Source organism: Coenobita brevimanus, chromosome 45 (assembly GCF_032717465.1).
Source record: "Coenobita brevimanus isolate Jiangsu-jjx chromosome 45, ASM3271746v2, whole genome shotgun sequence".
NCBI classification, from domain to species: Eukaryota; Metazoa; Arthropoda; class Malacostraca; order Decapoda; family Coenobitidae; genus Coenobita; species Coenobita brevimanus.
In genome coordinates this window covers 8,370,417-8,387,965 of record NC_136998.1, presented here as the reverse complement: position 1 = coordinate 8,387,965, position 17,549 = coordinate 8,370,417, and the positions used below count along the sequence as shown (strand labels likewise).

Genomic DNA, 17,549 nt, shown 5'->3' with positions numbered 1-17,549 from the left:
AAATATTTGAAGGAATTTAATATAAGTGAAGAGGAAAAATGGCAAAAAATTTACAAACAAAATGTTGGAAGTGCAAAAGAGAAGTGGAAGATGGAGAGAACTGTATTTTTTGTATCATGTTCTTGGTATGGTATCACCCACGATGTGGAAAGGTAAACCAAGAGCTGTTCAAGAGCCTAAAGAAAGATAAAGATGCTCAGTGGTTTTGTAACACATGTAGACCTGAATTAATAGCAAGAATGCCAAAGTGGAGAGGAATGGAAAAGGAGGCTGATGATCTTAGAGGGGGAAATGAACGAATGGGAAAAAAAATAGAGGAAGAAAATAAGGATATTCGAGAGAAGATATTGAAACCGGAAGGAAAAATGGAAAAAGACAAATGTGAAATACTCGAGAAAATGTCGGAAACAAAAGAGATTACAAATCAGGAGCATGTGGTGGAGAAGGCAACTAACAATGTGATTGAATATTTGAAAGAATATGAGGCCAGAAGTAGAAGGAAAAACAATTTGGTGATGTATACTATACCAGAGTCCAAGAATGAAAACACCCCAGAAAGAATAGATGAATATATGAAAGGATGCAAAGATATAATTGAAAACGCACTTGGATTGGGAAGGAATGACTACAATATAGTGAATGTAGTTAGATTAGGCAAGAGGAGAGACGAAAATGAAAGTAATGATAGGCCTAGACCATTGTTGGTAAAACTAGAAGAGGAATACCAGAAGTGGAATAATATCAAGAGTTCAAGGAAACTGCGACAAGAGACAGACCCAGCAAAAAAAAAAAAAAAAAAAAAAAAAAAAAGTGTAGGCATTTCAGTTGAACTAACAGAAAGAGAAATGGAAAGAAATTTAAGACATGGATCATAAAAAGAGAAGTCCAGGAGAATAAGGTTGGTACTTAAAAAAACGGATGATTAATCACAGCAAGGGCGGTAAAAAAGAGGTATTAAGAGGTAGAAAGGCCAGTACCTGTAATGTAAAGAGAGTGCACAGCAGTGTTAGAGGAAAAGGTAAGCAATTTAATGTTAAACTACTAAATATACTGGGGCCGATCAAAGTAAAAGTCGTAGAAATGGAAAAATTAGTTGAAGAAGAACGAAGTATCTTATGCCTAATAGAAACACAACAGAAAATAAAGTAACATTTAATGAGAATATTACCATACACAACTACATGACATGAGAGAACAAACTGCTAAGACAGGAGCAGGCTTAATGATTCTGTACAAAAAGTGATTTCCTGTAGACCAGGAAAGCATTTACAATGCTGGGTGGTAACCTTATAACCAACCAACACGTGTTAACTATGTGACAACAAGTGGGCTGGCGGATGGTTAGTGCCCGTCCCCGGAAAACAAATAACCGACAATACGAACAAGAAGCCTCGGACCAGGACTGACCAAAAGGTGACGACTAAGGACCGAACTAAAGTCTTAGTACGGATAGCTACATGGAATGTAAGGGATGCAAATGATGAGGTGAAAGAGAGATTGTCCAGGTGCTTCAGGGTGCGAAAGTGGATGTATGTGGATTAAGTGAAACTAAATGGCGACATGGGAATATGTGGGAATGGGAGTATGGATGGGGTATATGTGCGGGAGTAGGTGAGAATGAGAGGTCAAAGGAAGGAGTATGTATTGATGTGTGTAACAGATGGAAGGAGAATATAAGAGAGTATGGCTCAGTTGGCTCAAGGATTGTGTGGATAAGATTGAAAGCTGGACTACAAATGTGGGCGATTGTGCGTGTGTATGCACCAACGCAAGATTGTATAAGCACAGTGAGAGAAGAGTTCTGCACGAATGTGGAAGCGTGCATGGAGAAGTTTGAAAGGAATGAGAGAGTGTTTTTGATTGGAGATATGAAAGAAAAAGTAGGGAATGTGAAAGTGGGTGGAATAGTTGGTGAGTGGTGTGTGCATGCAGAGATAGATGAGAATGGCAGTGCTTTAGTGGACATTTGTGCTGGGGGAGGGGGGTTGGTGATAGCCAGTACCCTCTTCAGGAACAAAATGATCCATAAGTATATGGCGAGTGATGAGAAGGGTGGGTAGTGAACTGAATGAACGGAAGGCAATGATTGATTATGTGTGTGTGGATGAAAGGATGAGAAGGTGTGTAATGGACGCAAGCGTATATAGAGGTTACGGGAGTGGACTTTCTGACCACCACCAAAATCAAAGTCCAAATGAAGTGGAGAATCAGAAGAAGGGAAGGACAGGAGGAAGTAGCTCATACAAGGAGGGTGGAAAGGTTACAAGAGGATGTAAGAAGGCAGAATATACTAGGGAACTGGAGGAACGATTGGGTAAATATGGACTGGAGCAGATGAGGGACGTGGAGGGTATGTGCAAGACTTTCACAGAAGAAATCTGTGTAGCATGTGAGGTGGTGTGTGGGGTGAAGAGAAGACAAAAGGGGATGCAAGGAACAGCAAGGTAGAATGAAGAGGTGAGAGGCTGTGGCACAAACAAGAAAGCATATAGTGAGTGGACGAGAAACAAGGGCCTGGGAGAAGTTGTGAGACGGAAGAGAGAGTTTATATGTAGAAAGGAAGAGAGAGGTGAAAAGATTAGTAAAAGAGAGTAAGAAGAGAGTGGATGAGGAATTTGGAAGGAACTTGAGTTTAAAGTGGAGGGAATGTAAGAAAATGTTCTGGAAAGAGGTAAAGAGAGTCAGAAAGGGCGCCAAAGAAGTTAGCTGGTGAGTGAAAGAAAAAAATGGTAAATTACTAGTGGAGAAGGGAGAAAAAGTGAGCAGATGGAGAAAACACTTAAAGGAATTGCTGAACAAAGAGAATGAAAGTAATGCGAGTATAAGCGGCTGGGGAATGGCTGAAAATGAGGGATGTGAGAAGAGAGGAAGAAATCAGTAAGATGGAAGCCGTGGAAGCAATGAAGAAAGTTAAAATGGGGAAGCCCCAGGAATTGATGGAGTGTGTGATGAAATGCTTAGGCATGGGGGAGAGATAATAGTGGAATGGATGTGATAGATATGCAGATTGGCGCGGGAGGATAATAGAGCCCCGGAGGATTTTAATTCAGGTATAATTATTCCCCTGTACAAAGGAAAAGGGAAAAAAGAAGTGTGTGGTAATCACAGGGGAAAATGTCTTCGTATTGTAATAGGAGAAGTATATGGTAGGATACTTATTGACAGAGTTAGGTAAATAACTGAGGCATTAGTTGGAGAAGAACAAGGAGGTTTTAGGAAGGGAAGAAGTTGTGTAAATCAGATATTCATTCTTAGCTCTTTAATGAAAAAGTTTCTAGAGAAGGGAAAGAAGTTGTATGTGGCCTTCATGGATTTGGAGAAAGCATAATTTTGACAGGGTGGATAGAGAAGGATTGTGGAAAGTATTTAGAATATATGGAGTAGATGGGAAGTTGTTGAATGCAGTGATGAGTATGCATGAGGGTTCCAAGGCTGCAGTGTGTGTGGATAGTGAACTGAGTGAATTTTCCTATTTGAAGGTTGGATTAAAACAAGGATGTGTTATGTCTCCTTGGTTGTTCAGTCTGTTTATGGATGGGATTATAAAAGAGATAAAGGTAGGGCAGTGGATGTTGGAGCGGCCCTAATGAGAAAGGGCAGTGCTTGGAATCTCCCTATACTGCTGTTTGCAGATGATACTGTGACGTTAAGTGAAGACGAAGGGGAGCTGCAAGGCTTTGGTGAATGAGTTTGGGAGTGTGTGTAAGAAACGGAATCTAAAGGTGATTGTAGGGAAGAGTAAAGTTATGGTCTTCAAGAGAAGCGAAGTCAGTGAATGTACAATGAGTTGGATGAGGAGGAAATTATGTGAATGTTTTTAAGTACTTGGGTAGTGTGATGAGTAAGGACGGAAGTTTAGAGGGTGAAGTGCTTGAACGGGTACAACAAGGAAGAAAAGTTGCTGGTTCCTTGAAGGCAGTGATAAGGAACTGGGAAGTGAGCATGGAAGTGAAAGAGCTACTACTGTGTATGACAGTACTGTGATACCAATTCTAGTATATGGATTTGAAGGTTGGACCTTGCTGGAGGGACACAAGTCAAGAGTGAGAGCTGTGGAAATGAGTTATCTGAGAGGAGAATGTGGAGTCACATGGAGAGAAAGAGTTACAAATGAGGAAGTGAAGGATCGTTGTGGTGTGGATGTAGCCTATATGTGATAGGAAGCGTTAGGAGATACACAGTGAGGTGGTCTGGCCATGTGGAGAGGATGGAGAGCGAGAGACTGACGAGGAAAGTGTATGTGAGTGATATGGAGGGGGGGGGAGAGGGGGAGGCCAAGGATGAGATGGAGGGATGGAGTGGAGAGGTATATGAGAGAGGGAGATGCAAGCTGGGAGCAAGACAATGAAATGGCGGGGGACAGGGGGACATGGAGGCGATTTGTTTGTGGCCATCCCTTACGGAATTAAGGCGTCTGGCAATGGATAGATAGACAGAAAGGAACCTTATATAGATTTAAGGACCAAAAACTCAGGAGAGAAGAAATACATCAGTATCAGTTCCCAGCATGAACAAGAAAACATATGGACTTAGCATTTAGGATAGAAAACAACGGGACAGTAAGACCAGTGGAATTCCCATTTCTAACTGAATCTGAAGTAAAACTGTGTGTGAGAAAATTAAAAGATAAAAATGCGGCAGGACCAGATGACACAAAACCGGAGTTGTATAAAGTGCTGGGAGACAGTGCAATATGTGCTGATGCACTAAAGAAACGCCAGTGCATTATGTACTGATGTACTAAAGAAATGCCTACAAAAGGAAATTTACAACGAGGAAAAACCAGATGGATGGAAAATATCTAAAACTAAGATATTACCAAAGATCAACAAACCTATCAATCTATCTATCTATTGCCAGACTCCTTAATCCCATACGGGGTGGCCACAAACAAATCGTCTCCACGTCACCCTGTCTCCCGCCATTTCACTGCCCTGCTCCCAATTCACACACCCCTCTCTCACATACCCTTCCACTCCATCCCTCCATCTCATCCTTGGCCTTCCCCTCTCTCTTTCCCCCTCCACCTCACTCACATACACTCTCCTCGTCAGGCTCTCACCCTCCATCCTCTCCACATGGCCAAACTACCTCAGTGTGTTTCTCATAACACTTCCTATCACATCCACATCCACACCACATCGCTTTCTCACATCCTCATTCATCAGCCTGTTTCTCCATGTGACCCCACAGGCTCCTCTCCAATAACTTACGTCCAATGCTCTCACATACGTTAGACTTGGTATCACAATACTGTCATGTAATAACTCTTTCACATCCATGCTCACTTTCCTGTTTCTTATCACTGCCTTCAAGGAACCAGCAACCTTTCTTCCTTGTTGTACCCTTCACTCTCCAAACTTCCATCCTTCCTCATCACACTACCCAAGTACTTAAACGCACTCACATTTTCCATTTCCTCATCATCCAACCTCACTGTACATTCGCTGACTTCATCTGTTTCGACGACCATAACTTTACTCTTCCTTACATTCACCTTTAGATTTCTTACACACTCTCCCAAACTCATCCACCAAGCCTTGCAGCTCCCCTTCGTCTTCAATTAACAACACAGTATCATCAGCAAACAACAGTACAGGGAGTTTCCAAACACTGCCCTCTCTCATTAGGGCCACTCCAACATCCACTGACCTACTTTGTATCTCTTTTATAACCCCATCCATATACAGATTGAACAACCATGGAGATATGACACATCCCTGTTTCAACTCAACCTTCAAACAGAAAAACTCACTTAGTTCACTATCCACACGCACTGCAGCCTTAGCACCCTCATACATACTCTTCACAGCATTCAACAACTTCCCATCTACTCCATATATTCTTAATACTTTCCACAGTCCTTCTATATCCACCCTGTCATATGCTTTCTCCAAATCCATGAAGGCCGCATACAACTTCTTTCCCTTCTCTAGAAACTTTTCCACTAAAGATCAATGAATGAATATCTGATCTACACAACCTCTTCCCCTCCTAAAGCCTCCCTGTTCCTTTCCAACTAATTCCTCTGTTATTTCCCTAACTCTGTCAATAAGTATCCTACCATATACTTTTCTTATGACACTAAGAAGACAAATGCCTCTATGAATACCACACACCTCTTTTTCCCCTTTCCATTTGTACAAGGGAATAATTATACCTGACTTCCAATCCTCCGGGACTCTACCTTCCTCCCAGGCATATCTGCACATCTTCCACATCCATTCAACTACTGTCTCTCCCCCATGCTTCAGCATTTCACCACACACTCCATCAATTCTTGGGTTTTTCCTCATTTTGACTGTCTTCATTGCTTCCAGAACGTCCATCCTACTGATTTCTTCCTGTCTTCTCACCTCCCTCCTTCTCCCAGCCATTCCCCAGCCACTTATACTCGCAATACTTTCATTCTCTATGTTCAACAATTCATTAAAGTGTTCTCTCCATCTGCTCACTTTTTCTCCTTTCTCCACTAGTAATCTACCATTTTTATCTATCACTCGCCAGCTAACTTCTTTGGCGCCTGTCTGACTCTCTTTACCTTATTCCAGAACATTTTCATACATTCCCTCCACTTTACACCCAAATTCCTTCCAAATTCCTCATCTACTTTCTTCTTACTCTCTCCTACTAATCTTTTCACCTTTCTCGTCCTCCCTACATATAACTCTTCTGTCTCTCAGCTTATTCAACACCCCTACTTCTCATCTAACTTCAGAAAATCTGAGACCATTAGCCCTTTCCGACATTTCTTATGAGAAATTTATGTCACTAAATGGGCAAAGAATAGACAGGCATGTAATTAACATTGGCGAAAACAAAGAGACTTAAGCTGGATTTACAAAAGGTGGAAAGTGAAGGATAATATTCTAATACTATAATACTGTATAGTAGAAAGCTACAGAATGAAGAAACCCCTGATTGTAACATCAATTGACTTTAAAAAGGTATATGATTCCATCACCAGAAAGAAAATAATTGAAACACTGATGACATACAAGGTATACTATTAATAATAGATGCCATTGCAAACCTGTATAGAGATGATAAAACAATAATAAAGTATGGAAACATCAACAAGAAATTAAGATTTCTAGTGGTATTAAACAAGGAGGCATAGGATCAACGGCATTATTCAAGTTAATAACATCCATGATTATAAATGAAATGGAAAACAGAAATACAGGATTCCACAATGAATTGACCAACACAGATTTTCTGTTCTTAGCTGATGATGGGCTGTTACTGGCACATTCAGTAGGAGCAGCAATGGACAGTATATATTAAAGGAACGACAAAAGTGGCCAGGAAATATGGAGTCGATAAAAACACAAATAATGGTAACATAATAATGTATACTATGAAGGAACAACCAGATGAAATTGAAGGAATAAATGTAACACGTAAGATATAATATCTGTTAATAACAGCAGACAACACAAGGAACTATTTCAAGTCACACAAAACTGACATGATGGAGAAAGCAACTAGACTAGCAAATATGGCATATTTCAATAATAGCAAAGAGCTGCAACAAAATACTAATTGGAAAAAGCACTGGAAGAATATTGCATTACCATCAGTTCTACATGGAATAAATGCAATAAATATGACTGAAACGGAGGTAGAAATCCTATAAAGAATAGAAAATGCAGTATTCAGACAGCTATTAGGAGCTCCCAAATATGCACCAAACTGTACATTAAAGTGAGAAATTGGAGCATCAAGCACGAAAAGAAGAGTTATTGATGGAAGAATTCAATGTATGAAAAATGTTAAGGAAGATGATATTGAGCTTAAGAAGATTAGGACAAGATTGACAAAAGAAAGTAATATAAAGTGAATTCAAGGGACAAAATGATACATAATAGAGGTAAACCTAAACTATCAGGAAACAAACATAAACTAAAAACCAACTGAAGAGAAGAACACAGGTATGGGGTGCAGACAAGTGGAGAAAGGAGGTAGAAAAGAACGCAAGCTTAAGAATATACCAAGAATGGAAAACAGAAATATTGGAGGAACTTTTTTATGACAATACACCAAGCTCAGTTACTAGGTACAAAGCAGGAACAAATTGTTTACCTCTGAATGACAGAAAAAGACGTACAAATGAAAATGTTAGATTTCCATTGTGCGAAGCAGATTACGAAGACTTAGAACACCCTGTTGTAGACTGCCCAGAATTTTATCAAGAAAGAACAACAACCGTGGTACTACAACAGCCGTATGAGGAATACAGAAATCAAGTAACAAGAAACTTTGTGTTTGAAAATGAACAAGTATAACAAAAGCAAGTTGTACTACACATGATTTGGAAAAAAAAAAGGAGAGAAAAATAAGGGAACAAAATCGAAACACTCACAGAAACTAATTACATCAAGAAAATTTTGTTAAGGAGGTGCCGTTTCAAAGACTAAGCCTCCAACCTATCGACATCGACATCGACAGCCAACCAATAGGTGGGAATCGTTGCCAAGGTTGTTGTGACTGGCAGTGTCGTGCACGTGTGGGAACAGATATCCTTCCATGTATGAGTGGCAGAGTCAGGTCAACCAGGCCTGGGGGTTACTTTTCCAAATAACCCCGGGAATCTCCTCACGAACCCTGCTTGTGCTCGGAAATTCTCCCACTGATAAACAGGTCCTCCTCATCATTTGCACAAGCGAGGAGGGTGAGGTGATCCTTGGCTGCATTAAACACTGGTGCATGTCGTTCTTCCTTGCTTATATATTTTTATCCAAGGATATGCGTTTCAAAAACAGATGCGTCCCGTCAACGACAATGGCCTGTTTTGGAAATTATCATCCTCTATCATTACCTTCAGCACTTCACAGGGAAGGCCTCAGCCGCCCCATGGTCAGCACTAGCAGACACTCCATGCTTAAGGCCAACACTGGTCTAAAACCTCCCAAACAAAACCATGCTGGTTTTAAACTCCCCCTTGACCTCCATAACTTGCATAGCCCTAAGGTCCTTCCAGAGATTGAAAGTTTTACTGCAGATGAAAGATCGGTGAAGAGGCTACTTGGCTCAGTTCAGAACTAGGGCGTGCTCCATCTCTTCCAGGATAGGTTCCCTTCATCTAGTCAGTCTTTTATCAGTCAGAGAAGTCTCGTTCTGCAACGTCATAATTACAGCATCTAATATCTTTAGCATCATTGAAACCGTGGACTGGGGCAGCTTGAGGGACATCAGCGATCTTGCTTGGTTCTTACCCCCCCCCCTTACGATGCTTAAAAGTGTCTAATTTCTCGTCAGCGGAGAGGCCACATCTCACCCTTTTAGCCTGTCCCTCGGCAGCACCGTGCTTTCCACTCTGGGTAGCATCAGACATGATCTCAAAATAATGTTTCACTTATTTCACACACTAAAAGTGTTCTCTCACCTGTCGCATGCAGCATTATTCGTAGTGTACTTTTACTGTTACCTGGCGATAGCAATGGTGTTACAATGGCCTCATGCAAGTGAGAGCGTTAGGTAACTCGAAGAACACAAGGGAGATTATCGCAGGCACAGGACAGTCGATCGGTTGGGGGAGAGCGATAAGGTCTTCAGAGGATTGGCACGGAAGTTGCTACCTGCTCAAAGACTCGAGATGGAATTCTGTTCTTGTAGACACTGGGCTGCCACGTTTGCACAGACAGCTGACTGTCAACTGCCGTGCACCATTGCGTCCACATGAGATTATCGGAGGCGGCCATTTCAATTATCATTCTTGCGAATTCGTGGTCATTTTTGAAACTGTTATTCCAAAAAATGTTCTGACTTTTGAATTAGCATTGTAGTGATCTATTACATAACGGCCTGATGTATAAAGAGACTTGACTGTACTCCACAGAGTCTTCGGGGGGAAGGAGCTGGTGGTGGGTTAGTAGGGAGTTTGGGGCTAAGTTTGCAACTTCTGATATATGCTAGCAAAATGGCTACTAAATCTGTGTGCATCTTCTTCATAACTAAATTATTCAATGCAATGAAAGGAGGTAAGTGTTTGTTTATTGTAGCAAATTCACTTCTTTACTTATTAGACCACTCATCAATGTGGGCTCGTTTAAGGTGCTGAAGCCTAGTGAGGCAGCAAGTCTTCTTTGCAGCTCGATTGCATTGTAGCCTGTTTTCTTGTAAACACCTTAGCTGGTTAAGGTAAATGTATTTTTCTACCTGCTTAAGTCTCATAATATTGTAAGTAATCCAGTTTGACTGTTATGGAATGGAAGATGTAATGGTAAATTGTGTTATTATATAATGTTATTAAGGCCTCTTCACCTCTGATCATACTGTGTAATCTATCATCTGAACTCTCTTTGTTGATTCAGTAAGTGGTTGTAAACTTTGGCTTCACTCTTTTGTTAGCTTGTGGGAGAGTGGGACAACAGCAATGATAAATCAGGGATGTTACTGGGGCGGAGGGTGGGGTGGTTCTGGGTAGTAGGTGGTGGACCCCTAAAGTTGGCATGTATAAAATCAATTATGTTTTCTCCTTTTGTGACGAAATCGCCAGTTAGAGTTATACTGAACTCTTCCATCTGTCATATTAAAACCTCTACATGGGTAGGTTGTCCTAAGTGTATCAGAGGTGACAGTTAGGTGTTGCAGCAGCACACCTTTCTTGAGGGAACATGGCAGGTGGAGTGGTACTCCACATAAACTATTTTGGAAGAAATTGAACATGGTGACCGGTGGGGTGTTGCATACCCACATGGCCTCTATCTCCTCAGGCTGTTTAACGTTAGTTGCACTAGACTTTGTTCCTTGCTACAGAACATTACTTCCCCTCCTCTACGTCCATCTGTTCATGCACAGTTTTAGGCGGTAAAATCTGTATACATCATCAACCCGGGATATGCGACTGCAACACGGATCTGGCCCAGAGAATGTGGATGCCTCTGCCTTGCATAGTCTTGTTTCACACTTGTTCGAGGCAACAGGTGAATGCTTACGTCATCCTTGGAGGTATTACCATAGCAGTGAGATGGGGCCAAGTCCCTGTAGTTGGCCTTTCACAACACTTCCAGACGGGAAACTCAACCACAGTTACCAAACAGTCAAAGTTTCGTCTGAGACTAATTTTTGATACATATCCCCTTGCACTACTCATCCTCTTGGGGTCTATACGTCCTCCTTTTTACTCACACCTCGCCATATAGAAAGACTTTCTTCCAACCCAGGTGATGCACCGTCTGCCACATGAAGGCGGTTGCTTGCTTGTTGTAGGTTGATTTTGTTGGCCAGACAGACTGGGGTAGAGCAAAAACAACTATATAATTCATTCCGTGTCTCCCTGCAGCGCATATCAACCACGTTCGAACCATGGCCGGGGTGGACTACGTAGGTATAGGAGCTGGCTACGACGGCATTAACAGGTACGTGAGATTGTCAACGCTGCCACAATAGCCACCACTGATTCATCTGCATCTCTGAAGCTTAGAAGTTATTGAACCTTTCACTCAAGTGACATTTTTGGTTTTACCATCAGACATTTAGTCAGATTTAGAAAACCTTCATATTGAATATGCTAGATAGAATCTTAAATTACCTGTCCACAACGAGGGAGTAAGTTAGTGTACGGCAAATCATCTGGAAGCAGGAAGAATAATAACAATAACATCCCCTCAATGTACAGTCTTAATGAAACTGCAAAAAAAAAATTATCTCGACTCAACAATTTCCCATTTTGTACAGCTTCAGGAGAGTGTTAATAAACAAGTGGCCGGAGCTGTACATGACTAGAACGATACCAATATATAAGAGGCCACTAGAGCAGGGTCAAGGGACAATGCCTTCATGACATGACTTATATAATTTAGGTTCATCTTATTGTTTTTGTTGTTCGTATTCTTATTGTTAGATCACGTGGCTATGTAGCCATCCTGCATATTTACAGTCATAGGCCAAAAACACAGGATATAGTCGTATCAGTTAGTTGCCTTAACAATACCCCGTTATTCTTTTTTGACCCAGCACACCGAAGGAGCTGCCTGACGTCACCTGTTACCCACGACTGTTTGCTGAACTGCTCCGAGATGCCACGTGGTCACTGCAGGACCTGAAGAAGTTGGCAGGTCTCAATCTGTTGCGGGTCATGGCCAGGGTTGAGCAGGTGAGCAAGGCCAGGCATGTGAGAAAGGCCTGGCATGTGAATCAGGCCTGTCATGCGAAGTAGGCCGGACATGTTAGATGGTTACAACTGTGAGGCAAGCCAGATGCGCGAGACTGACCAGGCACGTGAGGTAACCCATTCAAGCTGTTAGAATTATTAATAACCCTGCTGTTACTAATAAACTACCTCCCCTACAAGTAAGAAGGAATGTTGCCTCCCTTGCGTTATTTTACAGATACTTTTATAGCAAATGCTCAGACGAAGTTGCGTCCATGTGCCACCTCTCCATGCCTTCCCTCGTGCTACACGGGCATCTGGCATCCCTCATGACTGGAATGCCACTCAGTCATACTGCAGAACTTCTGCCTATCAGAATTCTTTCATTCCCCTAACTGCATCTCTCTGGAACTCGCTTCCCTAGAGTTGTTTCCCTCCAAAGTTCGACCTACAGCTGTTTAAGTCTAACTGTTACAGATATTTTATGAACAGAGGACACCAGTAATCTGTTGCATGGATTTTTTTTTATTCGTTTGTTTTTCCATCCTCTGTTCTGTACTTCAAAAAAAAAAAAGTGAAGTAAGACAGGCACGTGAGGCAGGCTAGTGATGTGAGGCAGGGCAGGCATGCTAGACAGGACAGAATTGTGAAGTAGGTAACGAAATCTTAATCATCATCATCGTCTTCATCACCCTTGAATGGTGTATTTGGTGTGTACTATATTCAGAATGGGCAGCAAAAATAGGCAGAACCACGGACAATTATCGCCATAGACCCTAGTGACACGGTATATATATATATATATATATATATATATATATATATATATATATATATATATATATATATATATACACACTCCATTCACAAATTTATGGCACATCTATTGTTTATGAATTTGGGTAGTTTGCATGATTAACTGTAGGGCGTACTCAGTCATCAGATGGAGAAGTCAGGCACGCCCTACTTTTATCCTGGTTTTTAAACATGTCCGTCATAAACTGTGGACATGCATACACGTTCACCCCCTCAGGTTTAATATTACTGTCATTACCCACTGATTTGCTGCATTTACTTTCCTCAACAGTGATGGGTCTTCTCATTCATTTCCCCATTGTGTGCACCGAGGTGGATAAATATTACGCCACAACAATGGATCATGCTGTTGGTGGCTTGTGAGGTTTTTGGGTCTCTTGCTTAGGTATATGTTTTGCACAGTTTATTCAAAGTAACCCCTTAACTGAAATGGCAGTTCTACTCTTCCAGAGATAGAGGTGGTTGCCTTCATTCACCTGATGTACTAATTTCACATGACTTTGCACTAAGTGACAAGTCACAAGCCAAATGATTTCTTGCAATCGAGGAAGCAATTTACTTCACTGGGTGATAACCACATAATCATATGGACAGCTGATGTGTTAGTGTTTAAAGGCACTCATACCGGCTGTGGTGCATGTGGGTTTATATCCGAAGGCTTGTTATATTTCCCATGTAATACCGTTCAGGTGCGAACATGCGAGCAACCGGTCACTCATTATGAATGTCTGGACAAAGAACCCTGTTCCCGATCCCCTACACTCCTATCGGGAAAAGAAAGGTTAGATTATTTTCTATTTTTATTCATTTGTTTTTCCTTCCTCTGTTGTTATTAAAAAACAAATAAAGATGATAAATCAGAAACCCCTGAACCTGAAGGGGTTATTGAATACTTTTAAACCTCTTTCGCTGATGAAGATCTGCACAGCAGAAAAAGTAGATTTTGGTATATTCACAGAAGAGGTTATAAAAATGTATGTATGTGTGTCTGTACACATATCGTTTGAATAGCGACAAAGGTAAGCAAATGCTTCTTTATGGCCGTCCAACAAGTACGACATAGTACAGGCACCATGTAAGGAAGTAGCACTTCCATGTGGTAGACAGAGTTTCGCCAGGGTCGGGCCAGGGTCTTTCCCCACAGCGAGGCGCAAATTAATATGAAGAGGTTTGGTTCACATGTGGATGCAGCAGCTGCTTCACTTCACACTAACAGTGCACAGGTTTACCCCGTGAATACTATTCATCAGTACAGAAGTGAGCTTCTATACTGCTATAGGCAAGATGCCAGAAGGCATCCTTCCACTGCAAAAGACCATAGTTGCAATGAACTACAATGCCACACCCTATTCACTCTACATTACTGAAGCATTGTTTTTGTTCATTGTGTACCACTAACCTTGACTGGAGGAAAGTTTTGGCCAGAGATTCTCACGAGACGAAGTCTTGTTGGTGCTTCAAAACTCCCTCAGGTTGCACGAGAAATAGTGTCATAACATAGTGTTCCCTGCACAGTCTAACACTTGAGAATTTCGTTCAACGTGAAACTCAGGCTACGACTTCCCACGAGTCTGAAATACATCACATTCTTGCCATCGTTAGACAAGTATATTCAGCTTAGGGGAAGAAGATGATTCATGATAACTTATCTAATTGCCTGAAACTTCTATCGTGAGCAAAATATAATTGTCTGTTGGTAACACCGATATAAATGACGATTTGGTTAGCATGGATTCCATATTTTTATATCGTTTTTAAAACAAAATAATTTTCACGGAGTAATGTTTCATTTTATTGACCAGTTATATCCAAGCCACATCTCAGACGAACATAATGTGCTCTCATGTGAAAGGAGGGTCGATAATGTATAGATCTTTTCCATGTGATGTCACGAGTCATGTGATTTGTTTACGTGCCGCACTGGAGGGCAAATTATCGGAAGTCTAGAGAGATAGAACAGCAGATTCCACAATGGTGTTACACTGATGTGCCTTCGGCTGTAAGACAAGGCAGAAAACTGGAAATGGTGTACACTTTTACCGGTTTCCAGCCAATAGGGAAAGGCGACGTAAGTGGATAGGTGCCGTGAAGAGGGAGAACTGGCAGCCGACGGCCTACACCCGGCTCTGTAGCAATCGTTTCTTATCACGTGAGCCGATGATTTGTGAGTAGATACGTACATATTTGTCATTCTTTGCGCTGCGATGTCATGGGATATCCTAATTATGTTAATGTCACAGAGTACAAGACCCACATGACCATGAGTGTGCGTGGGAAAAGAGGGGAAGGGTCCAGGCCTTGTTTTAGTGTTTTTCCAGAGTTTCACAAACGAAATAGGAGTAATCTGTATTCCTCATAGCAGTGATGATCAAGAATGTTACATGCGTAGGTAGAACTGATTAAATTACAGGTTAGGGCATACTGAGGGTTAGGTTAGGTTAGGCAAGGTTAAGTAAGATTAGGTTAGGTTAAAACGTAAATTTTTATATTTTCAATGTTTTTCAGTGTGATTCATTTGACACTGATATTTGTGTCATGGTAGATCACATTAGTGGTAGTGCAGTACAGAACGCAACTGAACACTTCATTGTAAAACTGTAATATACCTCTGTGAGTCTGTATGCTAAACTAGGTTTCAGGTACAACTACAGCTTAATTACTAGTACTACTATGTATAATTTTCAGTTTTATTGCTCCACTGAAAGCCAAACTGCCAATACATGCTTCAGTTAAATATACATTTTTCACTGAGTACAAAAATAATCACAATCGAGAGGATAAATACTGTACTTAATAGCCTTATATATTTATATTTTACCAGGTATGTACTATGTCTGCGAGGAGTTTGTTAATGTAAAATGTAATATCATTAAAATTATATTGTTGGAGTCTAAGTTTTATGTTGAGCTACTGATCAGCATGAAATAAATGTCTTTAATTTAAATTTGTGCCCGAGTTATGTTTCAGTTGCAATATAAAAGTTAACTTGACAGTTTTGACATATACTCTCAATTACGCATTTTATGTTAAACTATTTTAAACATATATAGATAGGCTGTGTGTATGTATCTTGGCCTATAATTACTTAACTTTCCAAAATAAGTAAAATTTTGGAAAATTTCCAGAATTACACCTAATTCACACTGAAGCTTAAAATTTTCATTTTGCAATGTTTTATAGTGTGATTAATTTGAATCTGATGTTCATTTCTGTCGGAAATTACTTTTTTTTTTTTTACACCAAACCAAGCTAATCCAACCAACCTAACCTAACCGAACCGAACCTAGGACCTAACTTGAAGATTAAGAAGAGAGAATAACTGCAGTAGGCCAATAGGTCCATACTAGACAGGTCCCACAAAAGTGTGACTTAGCTACTCTGCCTAAAATAACCCATGCGGGCCCTTGCCAGGCAGCTGTCACAGGATTGTGACCACAAGAATGACAAATTTTATATGCAACCTATACCTGCCATATGCTTATCTAGCCTATGCTTGAAACTTGCTATAGAGGGGGCATCAACTACGTCAGTGGGTAACTAATTCCTTTTATCAACTACTCGATTCACAGTCAATAAATACAACCCCTACCCCCTTGGCCCCACATAAAAAATTTACTGATTACCAAGATATTTTACATGTACTGTACAGTATGTCATTTGCAGCTAGCTATAGTAAACATATACAATGTGAATGTCTATTAACCTTGAGGGATGTCCCGGTGAACTTTGAAAGGGTGTTCACCAAATAGTGATAGAGGTCGCCATATCTGAGATATGGTTTCGGTTCCCAATCCTTGAAACTGGTGAATTTCTCACTAGGTATGGTGTAAGGATCCAGCCCCAAACACTTTTTCTAGTTCCTTTACATATCTTGATGGCGTTGATCCAGATTTCTGACAGTTCCTACTCTGACAGCCCTGTCCGGACAACCACTACAGCCAGGAGTTTGCCGTCCATTATCGAGCTGTAAACAAAACCACGTGATTTCTGTGACGTCACTGGAGAAGGCCTATTGCTCAACTTGACCAACTTGCAGTAATAAGTACCTAACTTATATCAATGAGCCGGTCAGTCAGATCGACAAAATTATATTCCTTAAGTATTTGTCCACTTTGTCCCTTGTCACCAAGTAGTATATATACTGGCAAAGAGGTAAAGTCAGCTAGTTAGGCTTGTCGTCATGGGGAAGACATGAACATAGCAACAGTTGTCTCTCGTACTAACTACATACTTTTCTTTTTTGTCAGGTACGGGATGAGCTGTCTGGTGAGCGTCCTTCAGAAGAGATCATCCCAATCCATGACATTGACTCCCGCTGGCCTTGTCGCTACAGGTTCTCCAGCCTGCCACCCCCATCGCAAACTTGACCTGACCCATCACCACCTGCCTATATGATTCCTGTTGTCCTTGTTACTAAAGGTACACTAGCCCACCAGCCTGCCACCCCCGTCCCGTACCTGACCTGACCCACCATCACCTGTCTATATGATTCTCGCTCACCTTGCCACTACAGGTTCACTAGCCTGCCACACCAGTCCCATACTTGCCTAACCAACCACCACCTTCCTATATGATTCCTGTTATCCTTGTCGCTACAGGTACACTAGCCTGCCACCCTCATCTCATACCTGACCTG

General features: G+C 41.2%; 1 protein-coding gene across 1 annotated transcript in view; it reads left to right on the top strand.

The window, feature by feature from the left end:
- Positions 1-17,280, top strand: part of LOC145398429 (dipeptidase 1-like) — a 144,100-nt gene extending 126,820 nt beyond the window's left edge. The window contains exons 10-12 of the mRNA XM_080271311.1: positions 11,288-11,363; positions 11,962-12,100; positions 17,161-17,280. Of these exons, the coding sequence (XP_080127437.1) occupies positions 11,288-11,363; positions 11,962-12,100; positions 17,161-17,280 (335 nt within the window). The remainder of the gene's footprint in view (positions 1-11,287; positions 11,364-11,961; positions 12,101-17,160) is intronic.
- The last annotated feature ends 269 nt before the right edge of the window (positions 17,281-17,549 follow it).